This window comes from Pelmatolapia mariae, linkage group LG7, assembly GCF_036321145.2.
Source record: "Pelmatolapia mariae isolate MD_Pm_ZW linkage group LG7, Pm_UMD_F_2, whole genome shotgun sequence".
Lineage (NCBI taxonomy): Eukaryota > Metazoa > Chordata > Actinopteri > Cichliformes > Cichlidae > Pelmatolapia > Pelmatolapia mariae.
In genome coordinates this window covers 26841449-26866740 of record NC_086233.1, presented here as the reverse complement: position 1 = coordinate 26866740, position 25292 = coordinate 26841449, and the positions used below count along the sequence as shown (strand labels likewise).

General features: G+C 39.6%; 1 protein-coding gene across 2 annotated transcripts in view; it reads right to left on the bottom strand.

Moving 5' to 3' along the window:
• Positions 1–25292, bottom strand: part of si:dkey-112m2.1 (transmembrane protein 132C) — a 170963-nt gene that overhangs the window by 58259 nt on the left and 87412 nt on the right. The window contains exon 4 of one of the 2 annotated variants that reach the window (XM_063478693.1): positions 12259–12402. The exons of the other annotated variant lie outside the window; for it this stretch is intronic. Coding sequence (XP_063334763.1) covers positions 12259–12402 — 144 coding nt within the window. The remainder of the gene's footprint in view (positions 1–12258; positions 12403–25292) is intronic. 2 annotated transcript variants of the gene reach the window in all.

Genomic DNA, 25292 nt, shown 5'->3' with positions numbered 1-25292 from the left:
TGTAATCTTACCCCTAAAATAAGTTCCATTAAATGGCTGAAACAAGTGCAAACATGATGAAACACACGCACACACTGTAAAGCACACATTGTTGGCTCGAATTTAATTCCATTTATCCCAGTGTCTCGTTGCATTCTCACTCGAGACGTGTTGTTTGTAGATAGCGGCCCTACGAACTTTGGTTTGCAGGCTTGCATCATTGTGTAGGTGTTGTAAGGCTGTCTTGTCAATCTTTTAGGTTAAACCTTACTCCTCCACACTTACAGCAGGGGTTCTCTCTAGCAACAATAGACAAATTGAATGTGGTGACATGTGTCATGATCCCATAGACTTTGAAGGTGAAAAAATGCTGGAGGGTTCTATTTCTTCTGTGATGTTTGTTTGGGTATGTGTTTCAGATAGTGCCCATGCTGAGTTGTACACATACAGTACAGGCGGGACTCTGTAAATATTTACATTAAGACGGCACAATGTAGTTTTGCATATATCAAAGCACATAACCTCATTTAGAGATGTACTGGTTTACATAAAGAGAGCTTCTACTTTTACATCTGTCAAGCCTGAATAAACACCTGAGCCACTTTTTATGCAAAAGTCACATCATATGTTATACCTGGAGATAATTTATATTACAACACATAGGTTACAAGTCTGAATTTAAGCATAATAATTTAAAGCAGTACATGATGAGATAAAAGGAGAAGGATCCAAAACAAACTGGTCTGCCGGTATAAAAAGACTGCATCTTAACTGTTACTAAACCATGAACAATGAACAAATGTCACGCATGAGGAGACGTTCAGTTTAACTAAATAGATTACACTGGTTTTGCAGTGTAGGCGCATTAATCACATAACTACCAATGAAGAAGGCCATTGTAAATTACTTTTAATGTAGCTCTTTATCAATTAATTTACTTTCCTAGGAATGCATAGCATGTGGCTTGTGTGCGTATTACTGGTCAATAAACAAAAAAGCATGACTTTGCTTAAGTGTCAGTTTTTTCATTCAAAATGTTTTTATGAGAACATATTGATCTGCACAACAAACAGGTTATTTGCTCTGCGTGTGTATTGGTGAAAACCCAGTGCTGTTGGTATTTACAGAGAAAGTGCAGTGAGACAAGATTGCATGTAAAAGGTGGGACTGATTCTGTTGCATAAAAAGAGAGATTTTGCGCCATGCAAAATATACAGAATATTTTAAAAATGGACGTAAAATGATTTATTATCATTTGCAACTCGCAATTTATTGCTAAGTGCACCAATATTTAATGCGCCAAAAAAGCATGTCTTAGTTCATTTTGATATTTTAGACTTACTTAGACTTAGATCCTCCCATGCCTTATGTGGCATATCGGGCGGCAAACGGATGCTACCAGGCTCGATCTTGTGCCCGGGCTTCAGCTTCTTCCACATATATTCAATGTCTTTAGGTCTTGGTGGAATGACCTCCGCCAGGTGTTGCGGGACGTCCTCGTGGTCTTTTAACGCCCAGGGGTTGCCAGCGCATCGCTGTTTTTGGAATCTGTGCGTCATCCATGCGGAAGATATGGCCGGCCAGTCGGAGTCTTTGGCATGCGACGAAGTTGTGAAGTTTGACCGTGCCACTCCTTCGCAGGACCCTCCTCGTTGGTGATTTGGTCGGTGTAGCGAATCTTCAGAATCTGGCGAAGACATCACTGCTGAAAGATGTCGAGCTTGGTGTTGATGCAGGCCGACACCTTTCAAGTCTCGCTGGCATAAATGGCGGTTGGGATCACGATCGAATTAAGCAAGCGGAGTTTGATCATTTCGATATCAACCACTAAAAATGTCCGGAGAGGGACCCTGGACATTTAAGCCCAGGACCTTCTTGCTAACCTCCTCCACCACATATCTGAGAGTGGAAATAATGCCTTAAAATACATGTATAGCCACAGGGTTAGATTTAAGGTTGTCTCTGATTGTGCTGCAGTGTTCAGCTATAAGAGATTTTCAAGATCTCCTTGTCTAACCAGTGTATACCAATCCACGTGGACATTTAAGCACGCCTATGACACTGGCAGTAGAACATGAAATTACCCTTTTAATGTTGTATTTTTCCCATAAGAGGGTGGGTGAATTGACACACGAGACCACAAGGGTAATTTTCGGAGGGAACAGAGCTGAACATAATGAAGGAAATGTGAGAGCGATAGAGAGGGAAGACAGCATCTTAAGTAGGTTAGGAGGCCTTTTAGAAAAGCAGAAGAAGGCTGAGAAAAACACTTCTTATTTGCTAGATACTTATCAGGAATGTGAGATTATTTTGAGTGGGTTTTAGCAAGGCAACTAGATTGATATTGAATTATACATTTCTTAAAATTTTTTTTATTAACTCTCTCTCTCTCTCTCTCTCTATGTATCTATACCTCTCTGTTTTGTCTATAGCAAAATCCCAGGGCCTCAGTTTGGATACAAGAGTAATCACTGGAACTGCGTAGCTACTTAATTCTATTAAAATAGGACACACAATATTTCTTAAGCGAAGTGGGACAATAAAATTCACTGTGAATAATAAAGTTTCTGTGAGCTCACACTATAAAGAATGGCCTTAGTTTTTTCTTTAATTAGCTGTAAATCTATGAAATTAATGTTTAAACAGTGAACCGAACATGTTTTCCTAGTTCATAAGATTATGGAATTCCTGTAACAAAGCATCTGATCCTGTATAAAATAAGTAAAATGCCTTCAGCAGTTTAACACGTACTGGGTAAAAAGTGAATTCCCATCAATAATAACAGAAAATAGAAGTAATTACACATCCAAAACTGTGTACTGTAGCACTGAAGTCCAATTTAAAAAGAATATGGCAGCTAGCAGGCACCATTCAAAGGGGTGCCTGCCTGAATATATAGGGATTCAACATCCACTGAATAGTGCTGTGTGGTCTCAACTTCCTGTGCTAACTTCATGACTCTGATGAAGTGTTCAATGGTACAGTTTTCACCAGTGGTTATAAAAATGAATACAATTTTCTGCCAACCCCCCCCTGAAACTAGTCAGGAACTCCATTTCATGTGTGCATGTTCAGATTAATAACCTCATTCAAATAAGGTTTTAACCCTGCTGTGAAAACACTGACTTGTGAAGTTGGTCTGTAGTCCAACTTTCTGTAGAAGTCAGCATTAGTGAGATGTTTTCATCTCCCAATCATATGATATCCTATCTAATATGACCATGGACCTTCATTTATCAGCACTCTGAATAACCTGTGTCATCTTTTTTCCTTTGAAGGAAGATAAAATTTGAGATTTTTCTTTTAATAAGAACTGATTTTCAGTCACCAGACCAGTGAATTTGTCTGCTACACCTCAAATGACAGCTATCAAAATAATGTTTACTTTATTTGGAAAGGATCATAGGCTATGTTGCAGGTATTCCATAATACTAGAACCACCAAGGGGGTCATTTTGACCCCTTTTCATTTTAGAATTGAGTAACTCTTACAATAACATCCAATAATCTCATGTTTCATGAATTTCCTGAAATGAGTTTATCACGCAGTGAATTTTGGGGTGTGTGGGATAAAGAGAAAAAAAAAAAGCTGAGCACCATCAAGGATGTCAGTTTGACCTCCATAGAAATCAATGTAAAATGCCGCAGTCAACATTCATATTGTTGACATGCTTTTTCATATGAAGGCTGACATGACAGGAGCCAGAGGTAGTTAGATGCGATTGATAGAGAAATAGGCAGTTGACTAAAACATGAATAATTAAAGGGTAGGACTGAACGGGTCATAAGTCAGGGCAGAGCAGAGAGCCTGGCAGGTTGCTGGCTGTGCAGAACAGTGTGAAAACCAGAGTGTTGAGTACTAATCTGAGGAAATAAAAACTAAAATCCTAACTAGAGCAACCGAATCAGACAGATTTCAGGCCTGAGGAGCAGCGCTGAGGAGCTGAAGGGCTGCAGACTGAGGCGGAGCAGTGTGGACGGTGGATAAGAGAGGATGACTTGGCTGCAGGCCTGGTGAAGAGGAGGCAGAGGTGGACAAGTTGATAAAACGTCACTGTTTTAATTTTACAATCATAGTTTTTGATATGTTATGTATATTGCTCTGTGGCACTGTTTGTCCATTAGTGAATTCTAAAACATATTTTGTCTTTATGATCTGAAATGAAATAATCTCAAATATTTGTAAAACTAATGAAACCTCCAAAATCTTAAATACTTATTTTCCCTGAAAAAAATCCTTTTGCATTCAATTAGATAAATCTGAGGTTTGAATGAGGACTTCTTCACCCAAACCAAGCATCTGGAAAATCACGTCAGACAAAAAGAACATACACAGGCTTGAATAAAAACATGCATCATTACTTTTTTCCCTACCTGTCACAAACTGAATGCCTTGCTGCTACCCACTGAAAAGGAACTGAACTTAGAATTATTTGTTTGTCATTTCAATATTCAGCGGTTTCAAAAGCTTCAGAAAATGTAATAAAAAAAAAAAAAAGCTGGCACATTCTTGATACAGATCCAGCACTTAAGCAGTGTTTTTCTCTGCACCCTCATGTGGTGCACAAAAGACCTCCTGACCTACGTAACATGTTGGCTGGCGCATCTTCCCACTCCATCGCACTCACATTTACTCATTCTGTTGTGGTCATTGGCAATGATGCCATTTCACATATAAAACTAATTCATCCACCCCCTAAATGGGAAAGGAATACAGCATAAAAAAGGTAATTTTGTGTTCTACTGTCAAAACCTTGTATATGCTTAAATCTCCATGTGGATTGGATCACTATCTTTGCAAACCTGCATAGCTGAACACTTCAGCGCTACTGAAAACATAACATAGTAGGGAAAAACAATATTTCACCTCAGATAGAGTTAATCAAAAATCCATTAAGAGGGGAATAGTCTTGCTTAGGTTGTTTCACTTTCTGCATTTAATTTTTGCCTGACACTAGAAAAACAGACAAAACAGACCAATAAGAGCAGGTATCATACTCAGTCTTTGAAGAGCATTATTCTGAAATTGTTCTCCAATGTAAAATTATGATGACTTTAAATATCATCTATAACACATAATATCATCATAAGATTCCAAAGAGAATCAAGAAAAATCTTTGTGCGCAACAAACAAAGCTGAAAATTAATACCAGATGTCCGTGATCGTTGGGCCCCCAGGAGGCACTGCATTAAAAACAGCTATGATTCTGTGTGTGTGTGTGTGTGTGTGTGTACACTGTATATATACTTCACCAACACAATTGATTTGATAAAAGTCTGTGCAATGCATTCATTTGAAGCTGTTTTTCTTTGCCGTACCGAGTAGTGATTACATGCTGCTGCTCTTGACTCACTCTGTGAAATAAATTGACGTTCATTTATGCTCTCAGACAAAAACAAAACTAAGAAACAGATGACGAGAGTACATTTCTGTTGATATAAATGGGTGGGGATGTCAAGTACAAGCTTAAAAATAAAACAGTAAGCAAGAAATAGAGATTTGAACTTAGAGACATCTAAGTAAGACCATTTCATCTGTCCAGATAATCTGATTCAGTTGTGTTGTTTTGTTTATACCCCCTAAACTACACAGTACAGCATTCCTCTGCTTTAATAGCAGAATGTGTCAACAATCTAAAACAGAATTGCCCTAATGCCTGTACCATTCTTCTGAGAAACGTGAATAAATGCAACTTTAAGAATTGTTTAAGGAGACATTCAAGGCTGGTAACCTCCAGAAATTTGAAGACCATGAAAACAGGTAAGTCAAGTATGAGGCACAAGTCATTCATAACTAAATACACTTTTTTTTTAATCTCCAGGTTTGAAACCATAGAAAACCCAGAAAGATGCTGAGGTGCTGGAGTCTAAAAACAGTGGGCTTAAGATAGAGTGGAAGTCTCAGAGGGTCAGACTGCCAATGTCTTTCAACACTTCGATGAATGTAATCCCGCCTGCTCCAACAACATCAGTGCCTCTATTCTAAAGACAAACAGTTTTGGATTTACCCTGCTGTGCCAGCCCATTTTCCCGAATTCTCTCTCTCCACAAACACACACATCCATCCACACAGCCTGGGAAACGTCAAGCAGCCTAGTTCTACACCCCAAGGAGTGCAATGAGTTTTAACCTGTGGCCCTAAACTAAAGACTTAATAAGTAACTAATTAGAGAAACAGCTCTCATATGCTCTCTGATGCCACACAGGATAAACCAAAGATGTGAGAGCCGAACACTGAAGATGTCGTTTCCACCCTTGTGCACCTTGTGTCAAAATATCCACTATTACTTAAACAGCGTATAGTTGTGTATTCCTCAAACAGGGATCAGTCTTTTTTTTGTGTGTCATGGCCTATTGGCATTTACAATCAGTGCCTGATGTATAGCGGTTAAGTCCAATTAATTCTTTGGTTCTTATATTTGGAAAGCAACTTCAAGTTTTCTGGAAAGCAGAAAAATTGACCTCTGATCTTGACCTTGAGTTGAAGGTCACAGAGATTCGAACTCGTCTGAGATTTTTAGTAGATGTACCTGTGGTATCAATTTCCTACACTGCTTCATTCTTGAGTTGTTCACAAAGTTGGGTGTCCACGCCACCCGCTAGCCTGCCAGCCCCACCAGTCCAACCAGCAGAGTGACAACATCAGACTTTTACACTGAGGGGTAAAACCATACTAAAGGAATCCACCTTGTAAAATGCTCCCATACCAGAAGATCATGAACAAGGTTTTTATCTGAAGCTTGTTCAGTTTGTTCTTTGACAGTGTGCATCCATCTTTGCGAAGCAATATTGTAATCTTTGACGTTGATTATGTCGAGGACGTTGTCATTGTCCTCGCTCTAACCTAGACACTGAGTGACATTTAATTTCTCTCTGTTTGTTATTTAACACTGCTCATCCAAACTCCTTCAAACTTGGCACTACACTTCCAGATAGAATGGCAATTGAGAAAAACAGCACGCATAAATTTAGCCAAAAAAATAGCTATTATCCAATTTATCAGTAAAAACACACGAATAAAGAACTGGCAGATGACACAGCATTTATCTCTTAGTGATTAGATCAGGTAGTATATTTTATGGTCACTGATTGAACACTCAATTCACTCTATTCATAGTTAAATCTTGCCAACAGTGTTTAGTTGTTCACAAATGATGTCATATCAATTAGTGCAGATATGATATTAAGTTTTAGTCTTAATATACAGTACCTAAGTCATTCTGTACACTTGTTAAAACAGCAAAAGAAAGCATTGTATATGCTGGATGTACTTTATGCTGTTTGTATTTCTAAAGAAAAATGTATAACTGTATAGGAAACTGTTGCTGACTGAGCTTAAGTTAGGTACAGTTAACTCAGGTACAGTTCTCTGTTGGATTTCTTTCACTCATACAGTACAGAGTCTGCAACAATATCAATACACAATATATTAATACATGAAGAAGAGCTACAAAAGGGATTTTTTATTTTTAAATTCCATTTCCTAGTAATAGGGACAAATTTGTGGTAGTAAAAACAATACGTAGTTAGTTTAAGATAGCCAACAGGTCAATTTAAACAAAACAACAACAACAACAAAAAGTATAAATAAGCTAGAGCTCATATCTAGTTTTATATCCGTGATAAAGTGAGCATACAAGAAATAAAGATAAAAACCATTCTGTGAGTTACATTTACATATAAGATATTCACTCAGAGGTAAATTAGAGGCACTTTTTCCTAATTTCATGAACATAGTGTGGGACTATTCCCGCAAAGTTATTGGAGATAGAGAGCACTGCTGTGGAGAGTAAGACCTAGTTACAAAGCAGTGATGTCCATAGGTTTTCCACTTAGGATTTACATTCAAAAAGTGGCTGAAGGGGTTGTGAAAGTTGTGACAGTGAGGTAAACTGAAGTATGAAGATTACTGCTGCGGCTGAGTGATGATTTACAAAAACATACAAACCTATAAAATAAAAAAATTGATTTATCACACAGATTATTGCATAGATTGACAAGTATAGTTTATTTCTTATCAGAAAAAAAAGATCAATTTATGGTATTAGGGAAGTATGATAGCTTATGTACATCAAGTAGCGTCACTTCAAGTTGAAATTCTTTTAAAAAAACATGATATTTTTAAAGGGTTTTCTATTTGCTCCACAGCTGCTCTTTTTTTCTTACCTTAAGAAGAGAAGCTGAATCAATACTTTTTTTTTTTCTTAAAATCAAAACAAGAAACACTTTCTAACACATCAACCTGCTTTGGGCAGCACGGCGGGGCAATGGTTAGTACTGCCAACTCACATGAAGGTTATTGTCTTAAATTTTACGCCTGTACGTACTTTATCCAGACAGGAGCAGATAGAAGTTTAACACTTATCAAGACCGACTCTTTTTTTTACCAAAAAAGAAGAACTTTAATGAATGAGTTACTCACGTTGATCAACAGAAATGAAGACAAGGCTTGAATAGAACAGTGAGAGGAAGATTTCCAATAGCTATGCAATTTATTGGTTTTGAACAAATGGGTGAAGTTATGTTTTGATGTACTTTTTTTTTTTTTTAAACTTGATCTGTAAACTTTTTCCATACAGTCCCCCTGTGACTATAATGCTGTGATATTTTACTTTAGTCCTTACTGGTGTGCATAATGCATAAGGATTTTGCTCAGGTCATGATGATTTGGTCTCATTTGGATAAACATAAGGATAAACATATATTGAACAAATTAATGTATGAACGTGTGATTAAAATGTGATTTTTAGTCTAAAGTGGTTTGCACATAAGCACATTGCTTACTGTTTGAATGCTTTGATGCCAACTTTATGTGCTTCTAAAGAAAAAGAAATGTTTTTAAACTGATTTAAGGTCTGATGTATATCAGTTATTTTGTCATGGTGAGTTGAAATGTACTGGACCTGAGGCCTCATGATACTACCCTACTTGTTTAGGGTAGACACATTAACAGTTACTGCTTATTTCTGTAATCTCTATTGATCACGATTATCTGTGCCTTCTCCAAATAGCTTCCAAGTCCACCTTTGACTTTAATAGATCATGGCGCTGCAGAGATTTCTGTCTTCCTCTTTTGTGGCTACGTTGTCAATTTTTATTACCTAAGAGGGAAAAATGCTTTCATCTAAATTCCCTAAAATCTATGTTTGCTATTATAACTTTTGTAAGGTTTTATATTACATTAAATCTTCTTGTTTCCGCTGGTCTCTTTAGGGGTCTGCCTCCATCTCACCCTATCACATGCATCCTCTTCTGTCACACCTGCCCTCTGCATGTCCTCCTTCACTACATCCATGAGTCTTCTCTGTGGTCTTTCCTCTTACCTGGAAGCTACATAACAACATTCTTTGTCTAGCATATCCACTATTTCACCTCCGCATGTTTTCAGACCATCTCAGCTTTGCCTCTCAAACTTTGACTCCAAACTGCTCAACCTGATTTGTCCCTCTGATATACTCATTTCTAATCCTCTCCATCTTGGTCGCTCCCAGTGAAAATCTTTATCTGCCACTTCCAGCTCAGCCTCATGTCTTCTTTTTAGTGCCACTGCCTCCAAACTATACATCATAGTAGGTCTTACAGCCATCTTGTAAACATTTCCTTTCACTGCCATCCTTCTGTCACAAATCCCCCCTGACACTTGTCTCCACCCACTCCACCCTGCCTGCACTCTCTTCTTCACCTCGCTTGTGCACTGACCGTTGCTTGGACTCACCTCCCCTGTGCACTGACATTGGTATTACATTGGCTTTGGCACAAAATAAATATTGTGGGAAGATCTGAATACACTTTCCAACTTTATTCAACTGGTGGATTAAAGTTGCTCCTTTAGGCACCAAATGTTTAAAACTTTTACTGACAGTAGTATGCAGTGACACAGATTATAACAGCAGGAAAGAATAAAGCTAAATGTGTACAAGAAAAGACAGGGAACACTGCTGGAGGCAATGTGGTGTTGCTTCGTGTCCTCCAATGAAAGTGGGCAGATGAAGTGACAAAAACACACAAACTCTCTACTGAGATCGAACTGCCCCACCATCATCCTCGGGGTATACATCTTTGAAGCTCTCCTACTGATTCTGTTTTAACGCTCAGCAAAGTAGGTTGACGGACATCTGACCAATATCTTTTAGTCAATGCAGTCAAATAAAATGTCTCCCTGACTATGAACATACTACTGATGAGTACGAAAAAAGTATGTCAAAAGCAAGTATGAGAGTTAAATGATTAGATACGTATTTAAGTGAAAATTATTCTAGATTTTTTTTTCTTTTGTTATAGAGTCTCAGCCCACCAGCTGGGACTCTGACCAGTGAAGCTTATTTGAAAAACCTCTGGGAGACAGTGGACAATAGGATCCCCCTGCTCAGGAGACAAAGCATACTGTGATTTGTGTATTTTATGTTATTTAAATACCTTTATTTTTTATGTATTCCACATATTTTTATCTTTTCAATAAAATAGAAAAAAAAAAACCATGACAGCTGCCGTCTACCAGTTTACAACCCTCAGAGAGATTTTCTTAATTACAGTTATGGTCATTTCATGCACATGTGTAGTAAATAACAGAACACTAAATAAGTTTCAGATTTTCCACATTACTCAATTTGATGAATAACCCAAAAAACTTGAAAGCCCAGGTTCGTGGTCATTTCAATACTTCAAGGCAGTCTTTTGCTGAGTGGTGAATTGCAAGGTATAGTACGTAGTCAACATGTATGACCTTGATTTGAGCGGTCCTGTATAATTCACTGTATCTTCCCCTCAGCAGGGCTGTGAAAGAGAAACATGTAAATGATAGATGACTTGTCTTTCATCACTGCCGTCACCTTGACACCCAGGAGGAAATAACAACCCAGCCAGTGGGGTGTGTCACTTCCTGTGTGGAGCTACTTTGTCTTTTCCTAAAGCCATTTAGCTGCAGAAGTGAATGTCAAGTACTGTAGACTGCCACGCACAGAGACACGCACACAGTTATCACTCACTGATTGAAAACAGCGACCTCTGAGCAACAATCACCTACATGCAGTGCTTTAAATCCTTTTGACACATAATGACTTTAACTAAGTTTGTTCTTGTAAATACTTTTAAGTAATTGCATTGTATAGTTGTAAATTAGAGGTTTGCTAGATTTCAGCATATAAAGTATATAATATTTATACACATTTTACCTGATAACCACTTTAGTGTAGCATAATTACTAGTTACCAGCACATGAAGGTTTCACAATCTCAAAATGTTTTTAACACATCCAATAATACTTACACATCTGTGTCAGTTTATCTTATTGTCTTGGAAATCTGATTTTTATACTAACAGCTCTTTAATATTTCTTGAATCCTCTTTAAATGTAACACTAGTTGTCTCTGCTTGTAATTAGAGTATCACACCATGCTATAGACATTTTTGGAAAGTAGCTGCAAAGGATCAAGTATCAGTACCAAACTGCAACAACGTGAAATCTCGAGAGGTGTCTGCAGTAAAACAAAGTCTAAATAACTTGCTTAATGTATTGTATGCATACTTGACATTCAATTAATTTTATAAGACTTGAAAGTTTGCTATAGTACAAGATGTTAACTGGAAAACCATATTTGTTGTTCACCGTTTTCAGTTGTGCATTTGGTTTCCCATAGCAGGACTGTTCATGTTTGACTGATACTTAACGCATCTTGCATTATGTAACAGTGGATTTCAATAAGCTGTGCGTACACAGAAGGCGTAGTGTGCTGAGATGCTCAGTGTGACTATGTATGTGTGTTTAAGTCCAATACTGAATTGAGGGTCGGCTGAGGTTTTTCGAAGTGCTCAGTACCTGAACCCCTCTAAAAGAAATTGTACCTATGCAAAACATGCTGAAAATAAACTTAAGTGTAACATTTGCTTTTGTTGCATTTGCAGGCAAAGTATATGTATTTTGGTGAATGACTTTAATGTGCAGTTACAATGCTACATGTTCAGATATCCTTTTAAGTATCTAATGGTATGTAGACAGCAAAATATACTTTAAGTCCAAGCATACCTTAGACTCTATGTTCCTCAAACAATTCATTTTATTGACTACACTTGGGACTAGCTGAGAACCTGAATGAATGGCAGTGCCAAAGATTAATATTTCCCATGCTGAATCATGTTCTCCTTCATACTCTTTTTTTTTTTTTTTGCAATCACTCTTTCAGCACCAAGCGGGGTGCTGCTGTTTGGTTGTTCAGCAGGGATGTAAGGTTATTATTTCAGTCACACACTCATTAATTCAGTAGAAGGAGGGAGTCAGACGGACCTTTGACTGAAGCTATTCTCCTTCCTGTGGCAGTGCAGGGTGACAACTCTGTGACCTTCACTTCTGACATCCTGACTCACCGTCCACATAACTGGGTTACTGGCTCTAGCTCCCAAGAACGCCACTCCATCTTTCAGCTTGACCCTGAAACACAGAAATATACTGGTCAAAAGTCCATCCATCCATGAGCATGACAAGGAATGGATGGAGCCTATCCCAGAATGGTAGTGTGTGTGTGTGTGTGTATATGGAAGAAAACGTGGCAACTCCTGCTAACAGTCAATTAGGAAGAAGGAAAACGGAAAAAAATGAGAAGAATCAGCAGCTGAAACATTAGAGACTGAAAAGGTTAAGCACAACACTTAAGAACCGTCGAACGCTGCTGGATGGTCTATGCTTGAAAAAGTTTACAAGTCAGATTTATTCTATTAGCAGTCGTAACACCAGGATGACAGATGGCATGCTAGCTGAACTAAGGAGTCAGGGTTAGTGAGTTTAAATTAAATTCTGCAAAAGTTAAACAGAATTAGCAAACACACTGTAGTATCTTGTATGGCAAGTCTTGTTTTGCAAACAAAAATAAGGGCAACAACTTGGCACCAAGCACCATTTCAGACAAATTGTGTCCATTTTTTTCCCTGTCCAGTATCTACAGCTTTCATGCCACTTCTACCTGCGTCCCACCCTTTTTTCCTTCTGCAATCGCTTCCATTACTCATGGTCACAGTCTGTGGGAGGATACTGAGATAGTGAGAAACCATGACCTCCCCTTCTTCCAGTATGTCAGCAGCTGCTTTCTGCATTCTCGTCTGTCACATGAAGTTACTTCCAGTTCTTTTACAACATGCCAAGCCGCTCTTTTTCAAACCTTTGCCACAAATGTATCTGTATGTATCAAGTAGAAAAGGAAGCAGAAGAGGAAGATAGATGGCACGTGAAAGCTGCTCTAAAGTAAAACACCAGAGAACAAAAAGAAAAAAAAAGTGAGGTGAAAGGAACATTTTCATTCACTAAAATTTGAGCGCTGGGTAATTTTCCCCCTACATCAAAATAATTGAAGACTGTCCTCATTCTGCATCTTTGAAAGACTTGTAAAGGAAGAAAAAAACATGAACGTTAACGGGGGGTGATGACATGACATTCTGTGAAGCAGTGCTTAGAAGAGAACAGTCATTACATCTTCCATGTTCAACCAGTCTCCTTTGATCTTATCATGGTCGCTGCTGCGGTAATAACTGGCCTTGTGTTGGTCGCTGCCTCTGACGAGCAAAGATAAAGGCCGCTGGTGTGGAAGGCGCAGGCAATAACTAGGAGGAGACAGCTGATTGCTGTCTGCCCCCCTGTTTCCAAGTCGTCACCTTAGCCACAGCACGGTAATTACCACAAACTCGCAAGCAGATGTAGCACTGACAGAAAACTACAAAAGGACCAATAATCAACTAATTTCATGCAGCATTCTGTATGCTGCATTGATCACGTCTCAAACTCCAATTTCACAGAATAAATGCACTGCATTTTCCTTCTTTTCCACATCAGTTTATAGCTGGTGCAAAAAGAACTTGAACAACAAGTTGATTTGTCTGTTTATGCTGATACCTGCATTTACAGGGGGGCGGTTGGCCAAACTTAACTTTTACAATATGCTCTGCATTTCAGAGTAAATGATCAGTTAATCAATACGTTGTAGTTGATGAATTACACTCCACTACAGTGTCGATGTGCTCTCTGTGTTCTTTCTTTCTTACTATAATATTCTATTTTTCCTGAAATTCATCCACTCTTTGACGTAAAAACAAAGCATCTCCTATAGGGTCGGAGCAGGGGACTGAATTAACAAATGGCATGTTGTAAATGAGATTGGTTTGGCTAATGTGATTTCTGGGGGAGGGAGGACAAACAGGGGGGGAGGCAATAAAGGAAAGCAATTTGAAGGGAGCTCTCCTTTCACATGCATCAGCACATGAAGCTGCCTCATTAATTCCATGAAACTGTGCATCAGTGGGATGAGTATTTACAGATGAGATGAGGTTGTCAGAAAAGACAGGTTTCAACTCCACCCAATTGAGGCTCAGAAATGACACACCAGAATGGCCATAGTCCAAATAACATGTCAGCACACCTTCCACTCTTACATCCCTCTTGCATACTGAAAGAAATACCTATGTGCATTAATATTAATGCACTTTACACAGCAGGAAATTGAACAGAATACAAAAACACATTGCAAACATCCTGTAAGATCAGGTGTTGTACGTTACGTATTTCATCTGGTAATTGCCCTGGATGATTAGGTAAGGAATTACCAGCTATTGTGGATAACTATTGTGGCTTTGGGGCTTGGGGAAGTATGCCTGTTTCAAATATTATTGGAATTCATCTAATATTTCACTCAAAAACAGAAATCTAATAGTGGTGCTGCAGAAAGTCATTAAGAATTCTCCTTTGAGCTCAACTGCACCAAATGTCATGACAATCTAGCCTACAGTTGTTGAGATTTTTCACTCTGCTGGACCAAACTGGGTGACAGACAGGCAAACCAACACACTGAATAAAATATACATGCATGCATCTATGTTTTCAGATGCCAGTAGTTCCAGCTTAGCGGCCCCACCAGTAAAGGCTGAATCACCTTCATACACTATTAGGACCACTTTCTACTCACTATAGAGCCTGCAACAAAATTGTATATAGTTTTTCATTAACTCTGATTTCCAGTTTATTGTAAGGAATTATACAGGTTTTGCCTCAGTGCAATATAAAAAAAAGGGTAAAATAAAAGGGGTGCTATTACCTTTTTTAAAAAATAAATAAATACTATTATGAGTACTATTCACGATTTCCTCTTAAGACACAGGGGATCCAGAGAAACATAACAGATCAAACAGTTTAACATGCCATAATTGACATACAGGTAAAGGCCCCAGGAGACAGACTGGATTAAGCATAAAGCAAACCTGTTTATTGAAGCTGTTTGCAAAGTCAAGGCAAAACTAAATCCACATGCGGGGCAGGGGGACAGGATCACAGACACTCTGACAAGAAAGGTGGAAGTTATTTATACACACAGGGTTAATTAGGGGAAGTGGACACAGCTGGGGAAAACACACATGTGCAAACAGTCAAGGTACTGTGACAAGGAGAAGTAAAACTGAATACAATACATATTCAATTCAATTTTAATTCTAAAGTGCCACCTTACCCCAACAATAAGACAACCCCCTTCAAGCAAAAGCTTGGCCACAGTGGGAAGGAAAAACTCCCTTTTAACAAGGAAAAACCTTGTTAGAAAGCAGGCCCAGGGAGGGGCCTGTTAATGAAGTTAATAAATGTGTGAAAATGACATGAGAAACAAATTGTCAAAAATAATAAATATTCCTCTACAGTAGATTCAGGAGAAAACAGCCTTTGGCTTTCCTACAAAGTGCCCCTTTTTAACCCTCATTTGAAGATCTCCATACAGGGAAGAAGGAAACATCCATTTGCTAATATCAGGAGCAGGACTTTAGAGTTTAATATATTTGTAAAAATGGAATAACTATGTGTTCACGAACTGCAGATTCAAACTTGTGAATGATTTTTTTTTTCTATTCTTTGTTTTTTTTTTTAAACACAGGAGTGTGGCTGCTAATCTCTTTCAGCCCTTCACAGCAGCTGCCAACAAAGCCAACAAAATGTGAATGTATTTTCTTCTAGAGATGTCCATTATAACTGCAGGATGTTGCAGTTAGCAGCTTCGGTGCTGGAAGTTAACAATTTGAAAGAAGAAGCTGCATAACTAAACTTTGTCACGAATTCGGATGTCAACGAACAGGCAACTGTTTGACACACAGCAGGAATACTTCTAGGATTTTTGGTGAGCCTCCTGCCACTCTGAATACATTTCACTTCTCTTTTATTTAGTTAACGATAGTTTTGACTCTGAAACAGCGGTGCTTAGTGAGTTCATGAAACGGTGAAGCAGAACAAGATCTGGATGATCTCCCAAAACAGCGTCATCTCTGCTCTTACAGATTGCAAGTGCTAAAAGTCAAAGTCAGTTTCTGATTTGACTGATGTTTGTGCTGTCGACTGTTTCAAGAGCTAAAAATCAGAGGGAGGGGGTTGAATATTTATCCCCGCAAGAGATAAAAAATAATCAAGCAGAGGGAGGGAAATCCCTCTCTCCCTAAGCACACACCCTGGTAATACACAGTTGATGATCACTAACTAGGAGATCTTTTTATTTTAACTGCTGATATTGGGATCGTTGAGAGTTATAAATATCTAGGTGTGGTACTTGACCATAAACTGTGTTTTGAATCTCATGCTGATGCCACTACTAAAAAAGTTCAACAAAGACTGTTCTTTTTAAGGAAAATGAGATCTTTTAATGTCTCATCTGAGATGTTGTCTTTGTTTTATAGAAGTTTTATCGAATCTGTGCTGTCCTTTTCTGTCGCTGCCTGCTTTGGTAACCTGACGGTGAAGAATAAGAATCGGTTGGGACTACTGGTAAAAACTGCTAGCAAAATTTCAGGGCGTTGGCAAGATGGAATTTTGGCCATCTACAATAGAAATGTGCTTAGAAAGGCTCATTCTATTATTAATTGTTTCAACCATCCACTTCACAGTGAGTTTGAGTTGTTGCCTTCTGGCTGCCGTTTTAGAGTACCTGTGAGGAAGACTAAAAGACTCCAGGTTTCTTTTATCCCTACTGCATCTTGTCTCCTGAGTTCCTGAAGGCTCTGGACGTTGTAGGGCTGTCCTGGTTGACACGCCTCAGGGCGTGGAGATCAGGGGCAGTACCCCTGGACTGGCAGACCGGGGTGGTGGTCCCCAACTTTAAGAAGGGGGACCGGAGGGTGTGTTCCAACTACAGGGGGATCACACTCCTCAGCCTACCTGGGAAAGTCTATGCCAGGGTGCTGGAAAGGAGAGTTCGTCCGCTAGTCGAACCTCAGATACAGAAGGAACAATGCGGTTTTCGTCCTGGTTGCAGAACACTGGACCAGCTCTTTATCCTCTCAAGGATACTTGAGGGCGCATGGGAGTTTGCCCAACCAGTCTACATGTGTTTTGTGGACTTGGAGAAGGCATTCGACCGTTGTCCCTCGGGGTGTCCTGTGGGAGGTGCTACGGGAGAATGGGGTGTCTGGCCCATTGCTACGGGCCATTCGATCCCTATACAACCGTTGCAAGAGCTTGGTTCGCATTGCCGGCAATAAGTCGGACTCGTTCCCGGTGGGTGATGGGCTCCGCCAGGGCTGCCCTTTGTCACCGATTCTGTTCATAATTTTTATGGACAGGATTTCTAGGCGCAGCCAAGTGGCGGAGGGCTTTCACTTCGGTGGCCTCAGAATCTCATCTCTGCTTTTCGCGGATGATGTGGTTCTGTTGGCTTCATCGGGTGATGGCCTCCAGCTCGCACTGGAACGGTTCGCAGCAGAGTGTGAAGCAGCGGGAATGAGGATCAGCACCTCCAAATCTGCGGCCATGGTTCTCAGCCGGAAAAGGGTGGAGTCCCCACTCCGGGTCGGAGATGAGTTCCTGCCCCAAGTGGAAGAGTTCAAGTATCTCGGAGTCTTGTTCGCGTGTGATGGGAGAAGGGAGCCGGAGATCGACAAACGGATTGGTGCTGCGGCCGCTGCACCGGTCCGTCGTGGTGAAGAGAGAGCTGAGTGTAAAAGCGAAGCTCTCAATTTACCGGTCAATCTAAGTCCCTACCCTCACCTATGGCCATGAGCTGTGGGTAGTGACCGAAAGAACGAGATTGCGGATACAAGCGGCGGAAATGAGCTTCCTCCGAAGGGTGGCTGGCCTCTCCCTTAGAGATAAGGTGAGAAGTTCAGCCATCCGGGAGGGGCTCAGAGTAGAGCCGCTGCTCTTACACATCAAAAGGAGCCAGCTGAGGTGGTTCGGGCATCTGACAAAGATGCCTCCTGGGTGCCTCCTGGGTGAGGTGACCCAGGACACACTGGAGAGATTATATCTCTCGGCTGGCCTGGGAACGCCTTGGTGTTCCCCCGGATAAGCTAGAGGAGGTGGCTGGGGAGAGGGAGGTCTGGGCTTCTCTGCTTAGGCTGCTGCCCCCGCGACCCGGCCCTGGATAAAGCGGAAGAAGATGGATGGATGGATGGATGGATGGATGGAGATGGCATCTTGTCTCCTTAATGGCAAATAACCATCCTTGGACTTTCTATCACTATTATTGTCATTATTATTTTATATTACTGTTCTGTTTATTTTTATCCTGCTGCTAAACTAATTTCCCCTTGTGGGACAATAAAGAAATTAAATTGAATTGAATTGAATTATTCATGAATTTTAAAAACATATAAAAAGGAAGAAAAAAAAAGACAGTTAATGAAAGACAAGGATCCCAGTAGTAATATAACATCCTCCAGTGGCAGTAGCAGGGAAGATTTCAAAACAAAAGCTTGCTTTGGATATGATAGGTCGATTTTAATAACTCTGACAGGATAGACAGTCACAGGATTTGAGACAGAAAAAATTAAAAATGCAGGAATAATTGCCTTTAATGACCTTTAATAGAGTACACACATACTCAGTTAAAACTGAGGCAGGACAGATTTGGAATAAACAAAAAACCCAGGACCCAGAAAATGAGGAACAGCATATTACCTTGAAAGGAAAAGTTCACTCCAAGATAATAACGACTAGACGGCATTTAGCAAATGATTACACTTTCAGGTATTATATCCTGCTGTCACTCAAAAGCATCCTTTCTTACATGATGTGTAAATGGCCTTTTGGTTTCCATGACAATAAGTGATAATGATGGAGGAGAATAGGTTAGGTAGGTGGTGGGGCTGATGTTGAGAGCGTAACGGTCTCAACATCAGGGGAGATCTTGGTGTTAAAGGTATGTGAGCAGAAAAACAGATTAGCCGTGAGGATTAGAAAAGAAGGGTGTTGTGTCAGGGTGGGTGAAAAAGGCCAGAGTATGGGGAAAACATCCAGCAGTGGAAAGAAGCTAAAGTGAGTGATAATGGATAAGAAACTGGAATATTATATATATAGCAATGGCATTTGCTGTGTGTTCTGATTATACATTTTCAACCAAAAGAGACAGAAGTTTATGTCAGTGCCATTATCAAGAGGCTACCTGAAAGGTTTTGAGCTCTAAGTTATAATAATTTTAGTTTAAATGAGAAGAAAAGGGAGAGAAGTGACCCCTTGTATTACCCTTAAGGAGTTATCAGATCAGTACCCTGGAAAAAATGGAGAAACAATAGAGGGGGAACCCAGTTCCTGTAAACACACACAGATAGCGATGATATTAAATAGGAGTTTTTTTCTAAGATCATCTTCTAGGGCATGTCCAGATGACTTCAAACACAGATGATGTTTGTATTTGTAGATTGCTCCCTGGAAGTTCTCTTATGACCACATCAACACAACAGTTGCCTCAACGCACTTTATACTGTAAGGTAAAGACCCTACAATAACACAAAGAAAACACAGCAAGCACTTTTGCCACAGTGAGAAGGAAAAACTCCCTTTTAACAGGAAGAAACCCTCAGCAGAACTAGGCTCAGGGAGGGGTGGACATCTGCCACGACCTGTTGGGGTGAGGGGAGCAAGAGAGGACAAAATCATGCTCTGGAAGAGAGCCAGAGATTAATAATAATATAATTGTTTCATCGCAGAACAGGTAAGGGTTTTGATTTTTGTTCTAAGAATGAACACATTAGGGGAAGTCAGCATCAAAAGAAAACTTTTAGTGAATACAAATGAACGTGAGCACAACAGTTTTGATTTGAGCTGTGTCACAAAAAGTACCTTTGGTTCCTACATCACCTAACACCTCTTACAAAGGGGTGTTAGGTGATGTAGGGTCACAGCACTTATATATACTTGAAACCAATGAAAGGAAAAAAAATAGACTGCAAATTGCTCTGGTTGGTAAACTCATTGTTAAGCATATTCCAAATTGATTTTAAAGAGGTAGTTTAGCTGAATTTAATCTACCAACAGAAGGATAAAATTGGCCAAATTGCATTTAGGTTATTTAGTCAGCCTGTGTTCCATAATTCTCAAACACCTGCAGCTAAATCCTGTTATGAAATATAAACAGGCAAGCTGTTGGGTATACCAGCCTAGATTTTCTTTATGCTTTTCTCTGTTGCTCTATATCCCTGTCCTCAAAAACGAAATAATCTTCACCAGCACGGGGTAAAATTGAATTAGAAAGTAGCCCCTGACAGCACAACCAGGCTGGGACCTGGACCAATAAATTAGGAGAATGAAACAGGGCTGCACAGGAGCTTTGAGTCAATTAGCTGAGGAGTAGTTGTTGGCGGAGTGTTTTTCGGGGCGAGTGGACACAGGCAGATGTGGAGATAAAGAGAGAGCTAATTCAATTAATGAGTTTGATGCTGTTCCTCCCATTATCAAAGCTAGTTAAAAGTGCTGGTGCGTAGCAATGTTGAGAACTGAGGACAAGATTACCACTATCCAGATAAAGAGTGCACACCAGACAATGCTCATCTCCACCCATGCATGCCGCTGCGTTTCTCTCCATCTCAACCCTTTGTGTCTTTTTCAGCACATCTCTTTTCCCATCTGCTTTTGTCTGTCTTTATCTTTTTCCTTTGAAACATTATGCTCCTCCTCACTGCATCTACACACCCAAACCTCCCTCACCTCAACTCCATACCTCTAGAGTTCTCCATCTGTCTTTGGTGCTCTGCACTTATTCATTAAAAAAAATGAATCACAGATCCTTGAATCGGTCATGCTTATTAGTTTTATGTAATGACCTTATCTTGGTTGATAAATTTTCATCAGGCAATTTGAAGCACTAATGAGTGAAACATGTTAATTAAGAAAAGCGTGTACAAATAGCCGACAGTTTGCAGGAACTCCTTCCTAGTTTGCAGTGTTTTGGTCCAGCACACCTGTAATTAGGACTTCATAGGGTATGAGAACGCTGCTGAAAGTGTTCAGAGGTAGTCTTTCTACCACTGTGGTCCAAGCTTTGATGAGAAATATACCACAAGCAGTAGCAATGTCTCAGCTGTTGAATTGATTAAGCAACTGGTCATGTTCATGTGGCTTTAGTTTACATCTTCTGCCATTACTACAGTAGGTTAAATTTCAATTTGTCAGCACTGTCTTTGCTTTCTTTGTGGTAAGTATTAAACACCAACACAGGTTTGTTTCTGCTGTCTCTTGTAATCATTGTGCATAAAATCAGTTGGTGATCAAATCCATAACCTTTACATTTTGGGACCAAAAGACGTACCAAATACGTCTGTTGGTTCAAAAAATAAATATTTGTTTTGGACTTTAAAACAATTCAGAAATGAATGATTGACATCTTTATCTGTTCAAGTGATCAATCGCTCACCTAATCATCTGCATCCATGATGATTAGGTGAAAACTGAAAAGTGCTGAAACTAAAGGCTTAAATGGCCTCTAACTTTACCTTTCTTACTTTCACTTCTTTCTACCATTCCATGTGCAAAAGATACAGGAAAAAAAACTAACATGTTTTTGTGAGTTATGCTTAATCTTTTTAGTTCTTTGGGTAACTGCTACAGCTCAGGAGATCAGGAGATCAGGTAGCCCTCAGCTGGAAGGCTAGTGACTCCTCCGGTCTGAATGCCAAAATGTTCCCAAGGAATATGAGTGTCCGTTTTAGATAAAGCCCCAGTTAAACAGGTCTAGAAACCAGCTGGCCACCCTCTAGTACCTACGACTGCTAGGGGAAAAAAATGTGTATTTCTCAAATGGTTTATGAATGGTTGTTACAAGTGTTAGGTAAAATTGATGACAAAAAATAGTAGATTGCCACGGTCGGTTGTAGTTACATTGAAGACACCAACCTGTCTACAAACACTTGCCTAATACTTCCTGAGGAGTTGTGAAACTGAAAAGTGCAAGAAACTAGAAACAGAGACCATAAAGTATAAGTTATGCCTATTGTTATATGTTGGCTGTAATGGTTAGACACAACTCTTACTTTGAAAGCAAATGTTTTCCATTACACCTTTTCAGTTACACTACTGCACAACGAATAGTTGGCGACTGTTTGCAGACAAGTTGGGGGTCTTCTAACTTGTTGGCATCTTGCTAGCAAATTGTCAACTTTGGCAATCTGCTAGCCACTAAAGCAATCACAACGAGGTTTTTCCTGCAGCACCTCTGCTGTCATCTCTGTGTGACCAATTTCACCTTGTGACAGCCAGCAAACAATCGCCAATCATTTGGCCACAACCTTTTTCACCTAGAGGCAGCCAGGAAGGTACCAAACAGTCTCTAGGCATAAACTGGGGTTGCGCAAATGTGTCCATCTGCGTATACATTTCTGTTCAGACAGCAAGAAGAAGGATTTTTACCCATCGCACACATGCTCCCGTGCAGTCCTCCAAAATGCTAACTGATACTTGGCTGACATTGGTTTGATGAGAAAAGGGAAAGGAGTAACAGCAGAGTTCAAAGGGAATGGTACAGTAGAACTGTGAAAAAACTTAAAAGATCAAAAATTACAACACAAAAATCACAGACAGTGGCTGCAGTCGACATTTTTCACTGTTGTTAACCCTTGTTTCACTTCAGCTCTTTGTCTGTTATAACTCCGCTCTTCTTCTGATAGACCAACAACAACACAAATAAGATTGGCCCACAGACCAGGTGTACCACATGCACTGCCGCCATCTGACAATGGAGCTCTCTGCAGGGACACGGGTCATCCGCAGACTGCCAGTGGACTGCAAACGTGCTACCCTCGCTGAAGTATAAATTCCACTTGAGGCCACACGTACTGTTTGCATAAACTATAGAACTCTGTGAAGCTGGCTTGTACTGTCAAGTGGAGTAGTGTATATAGTGTTCATAGTGTCAAATGTAGTAGTGTATATAAAAATGTAGAGAAGTGCTAAATAAATGCCAAGCCATTTACAACAATTATGAAATTATGAAACAATTATAAGAAAAATTCAAAGGTGGACTTTCATATGTAAATCACACTATCAAAGATATGTAAAACTAATGAATCCTACAATACATCTAAAATGTGTTTTTAACTTTTCAACTTCTTTTTCCATATGCACTGACCACCTCGTTCTTTATAGAATAAGATCCTAAACTAGACAGCATATATATTAGTTATAAGGACGTGTTAGCTGATCAGAAGTAATACTTAAAGTGCCACTCAGTAATTTCAAACTGTGGTGGATTGTATTGAGTGCTACTTAATTGAGTAGATGCTGTCTGTCACTAAACACTACCCACATTTGTGCATGTGGCTATACAAGGTCTGCACTACCCAAGAAAATCAGTTTTCACTTGTAGAGGAGAGAGCACAAGATTGCCTTTAGCCAAAATCTTTCTTCATCCATAGCTTATCCCCGAATAACACACAGAGTGTGGTTATGCCTCATATGCAGTAACATCTAACATCTCTTTCAGTCTTTTTTTAATTAAAGGGAAAAGCAGGCAGATGACTGACATATGAAGCTTGGACCTGAGCTCTGGGAACAAACTCTCGCCTTTAAAAGAGAACATGATGAAATAACTGTCAGAGAAGTGTGGCTGACTTCAAATGAGAAGAGGTTAGAAATGTGAGCTGGCCATACCCTCATGACACGAAAGAATCCATGACAGATCAAGAGAAATCACATGGGCAGGAGCACTGAGAAATGAATTTGAGTGAAATTCAGAGAAGCCCCTGAGCTTGTCCGGGGAAAGGAACATTTAATTTAAAAACCCAGGTTTAATACATACAGCAAATCTTAAATATAGGACATCTTAGTACTAATAAAATCATTATTTTCCTGCAGCAAATAGCAAAGGTCCCAAGGTCATGATGGCCTTTGATCCTTGAACAGCTGAATTGATATAATTTACACTCACAATGAGCAGTCCTATCATTCTCAAGTATACTTTTCACTTGTCAAACAGCACCATTTAAACAGCATCTGAACAGTGAACAAAATGCACATGGCTTCTATAACTGAGGCAATGAAAAAAGGAAAATCCCCAATGTGATGGCTAAAGAGCAAATTCAACCAGCCACATACTTAAACAAATGAGACAAATTGGGTTCTAAAAACATGACTCTTTGAGCAAAGGCCTCAAGAGTGCTATGACTGTAATATGATGAGATAGCACTAATGTTCCAATTTTTGTACAATAAAGGACTGCTGTTTTGGCCCACAGTGCAATCCATAGAGAAGCCATGCTATAAAAGCGAGGAAAGGAGATGTAATTAATGCATTATTTCTTTTAAAAATGTAGGAAATGTAGAAATTGTAGCTCATTAAAAATAAAATTCACAAACGCTTACAGCTTAGAGCAATCAATGATTTTCTTTAATCTCCCCCAAGCTCTCATTATCTCCCTAAGTCACATTATTTTTAATGTAACAAAGAATATGTTATTCTAAATAAAGAAAAAAGGCTATATGTGGGTGGGTATTGACTGAAATGACAAGGAGATCCTTGTGTGTGCAGCGACTGTGTACATGAAAGCGGGCCAACGGGATGATGACACCAAGGGGCGTGACAGTGCAACACCCACAGTGGCCAAAAGCAAATCACCTCCAGTATATCACAGCTTGGTTCTCATCACCATGCAAGGCTTGAAATGTAAAATTCAGGAACATTACCAATCTGGTGCCCTACATGTAGGATATTTTGATCCTTACTTGAGTCATGGGATTGTGAAGCAAGCACAGGATTTCAGACACACAAATTTGAAATATGTGTCACGAGGGTTTTCCTTTTCATATTTCATGTTTGCGCAAATGTACGCCATGCAGGATACTAAAAACTTCCAATTTTCAATTTGCTTTAATGCTGGATTTCAGGAACTTACTACACTGCTGCTGTAGATTATAGCTGAAGGAATGAGGTCATGTTGTAGCAGACAGAAGCTTGATCCCCATGGCTGCCATTTGAAAAGAAGCCTAGCCAGTTAAATAGGGTAGGAAATAGGGGACACAAACACATGCAAACACTGCTTCCAGTAAAACCTATCTGACATAAGGTTGCGTTCACGGGATAAAAATTAGACTTTGCGTTTTCCT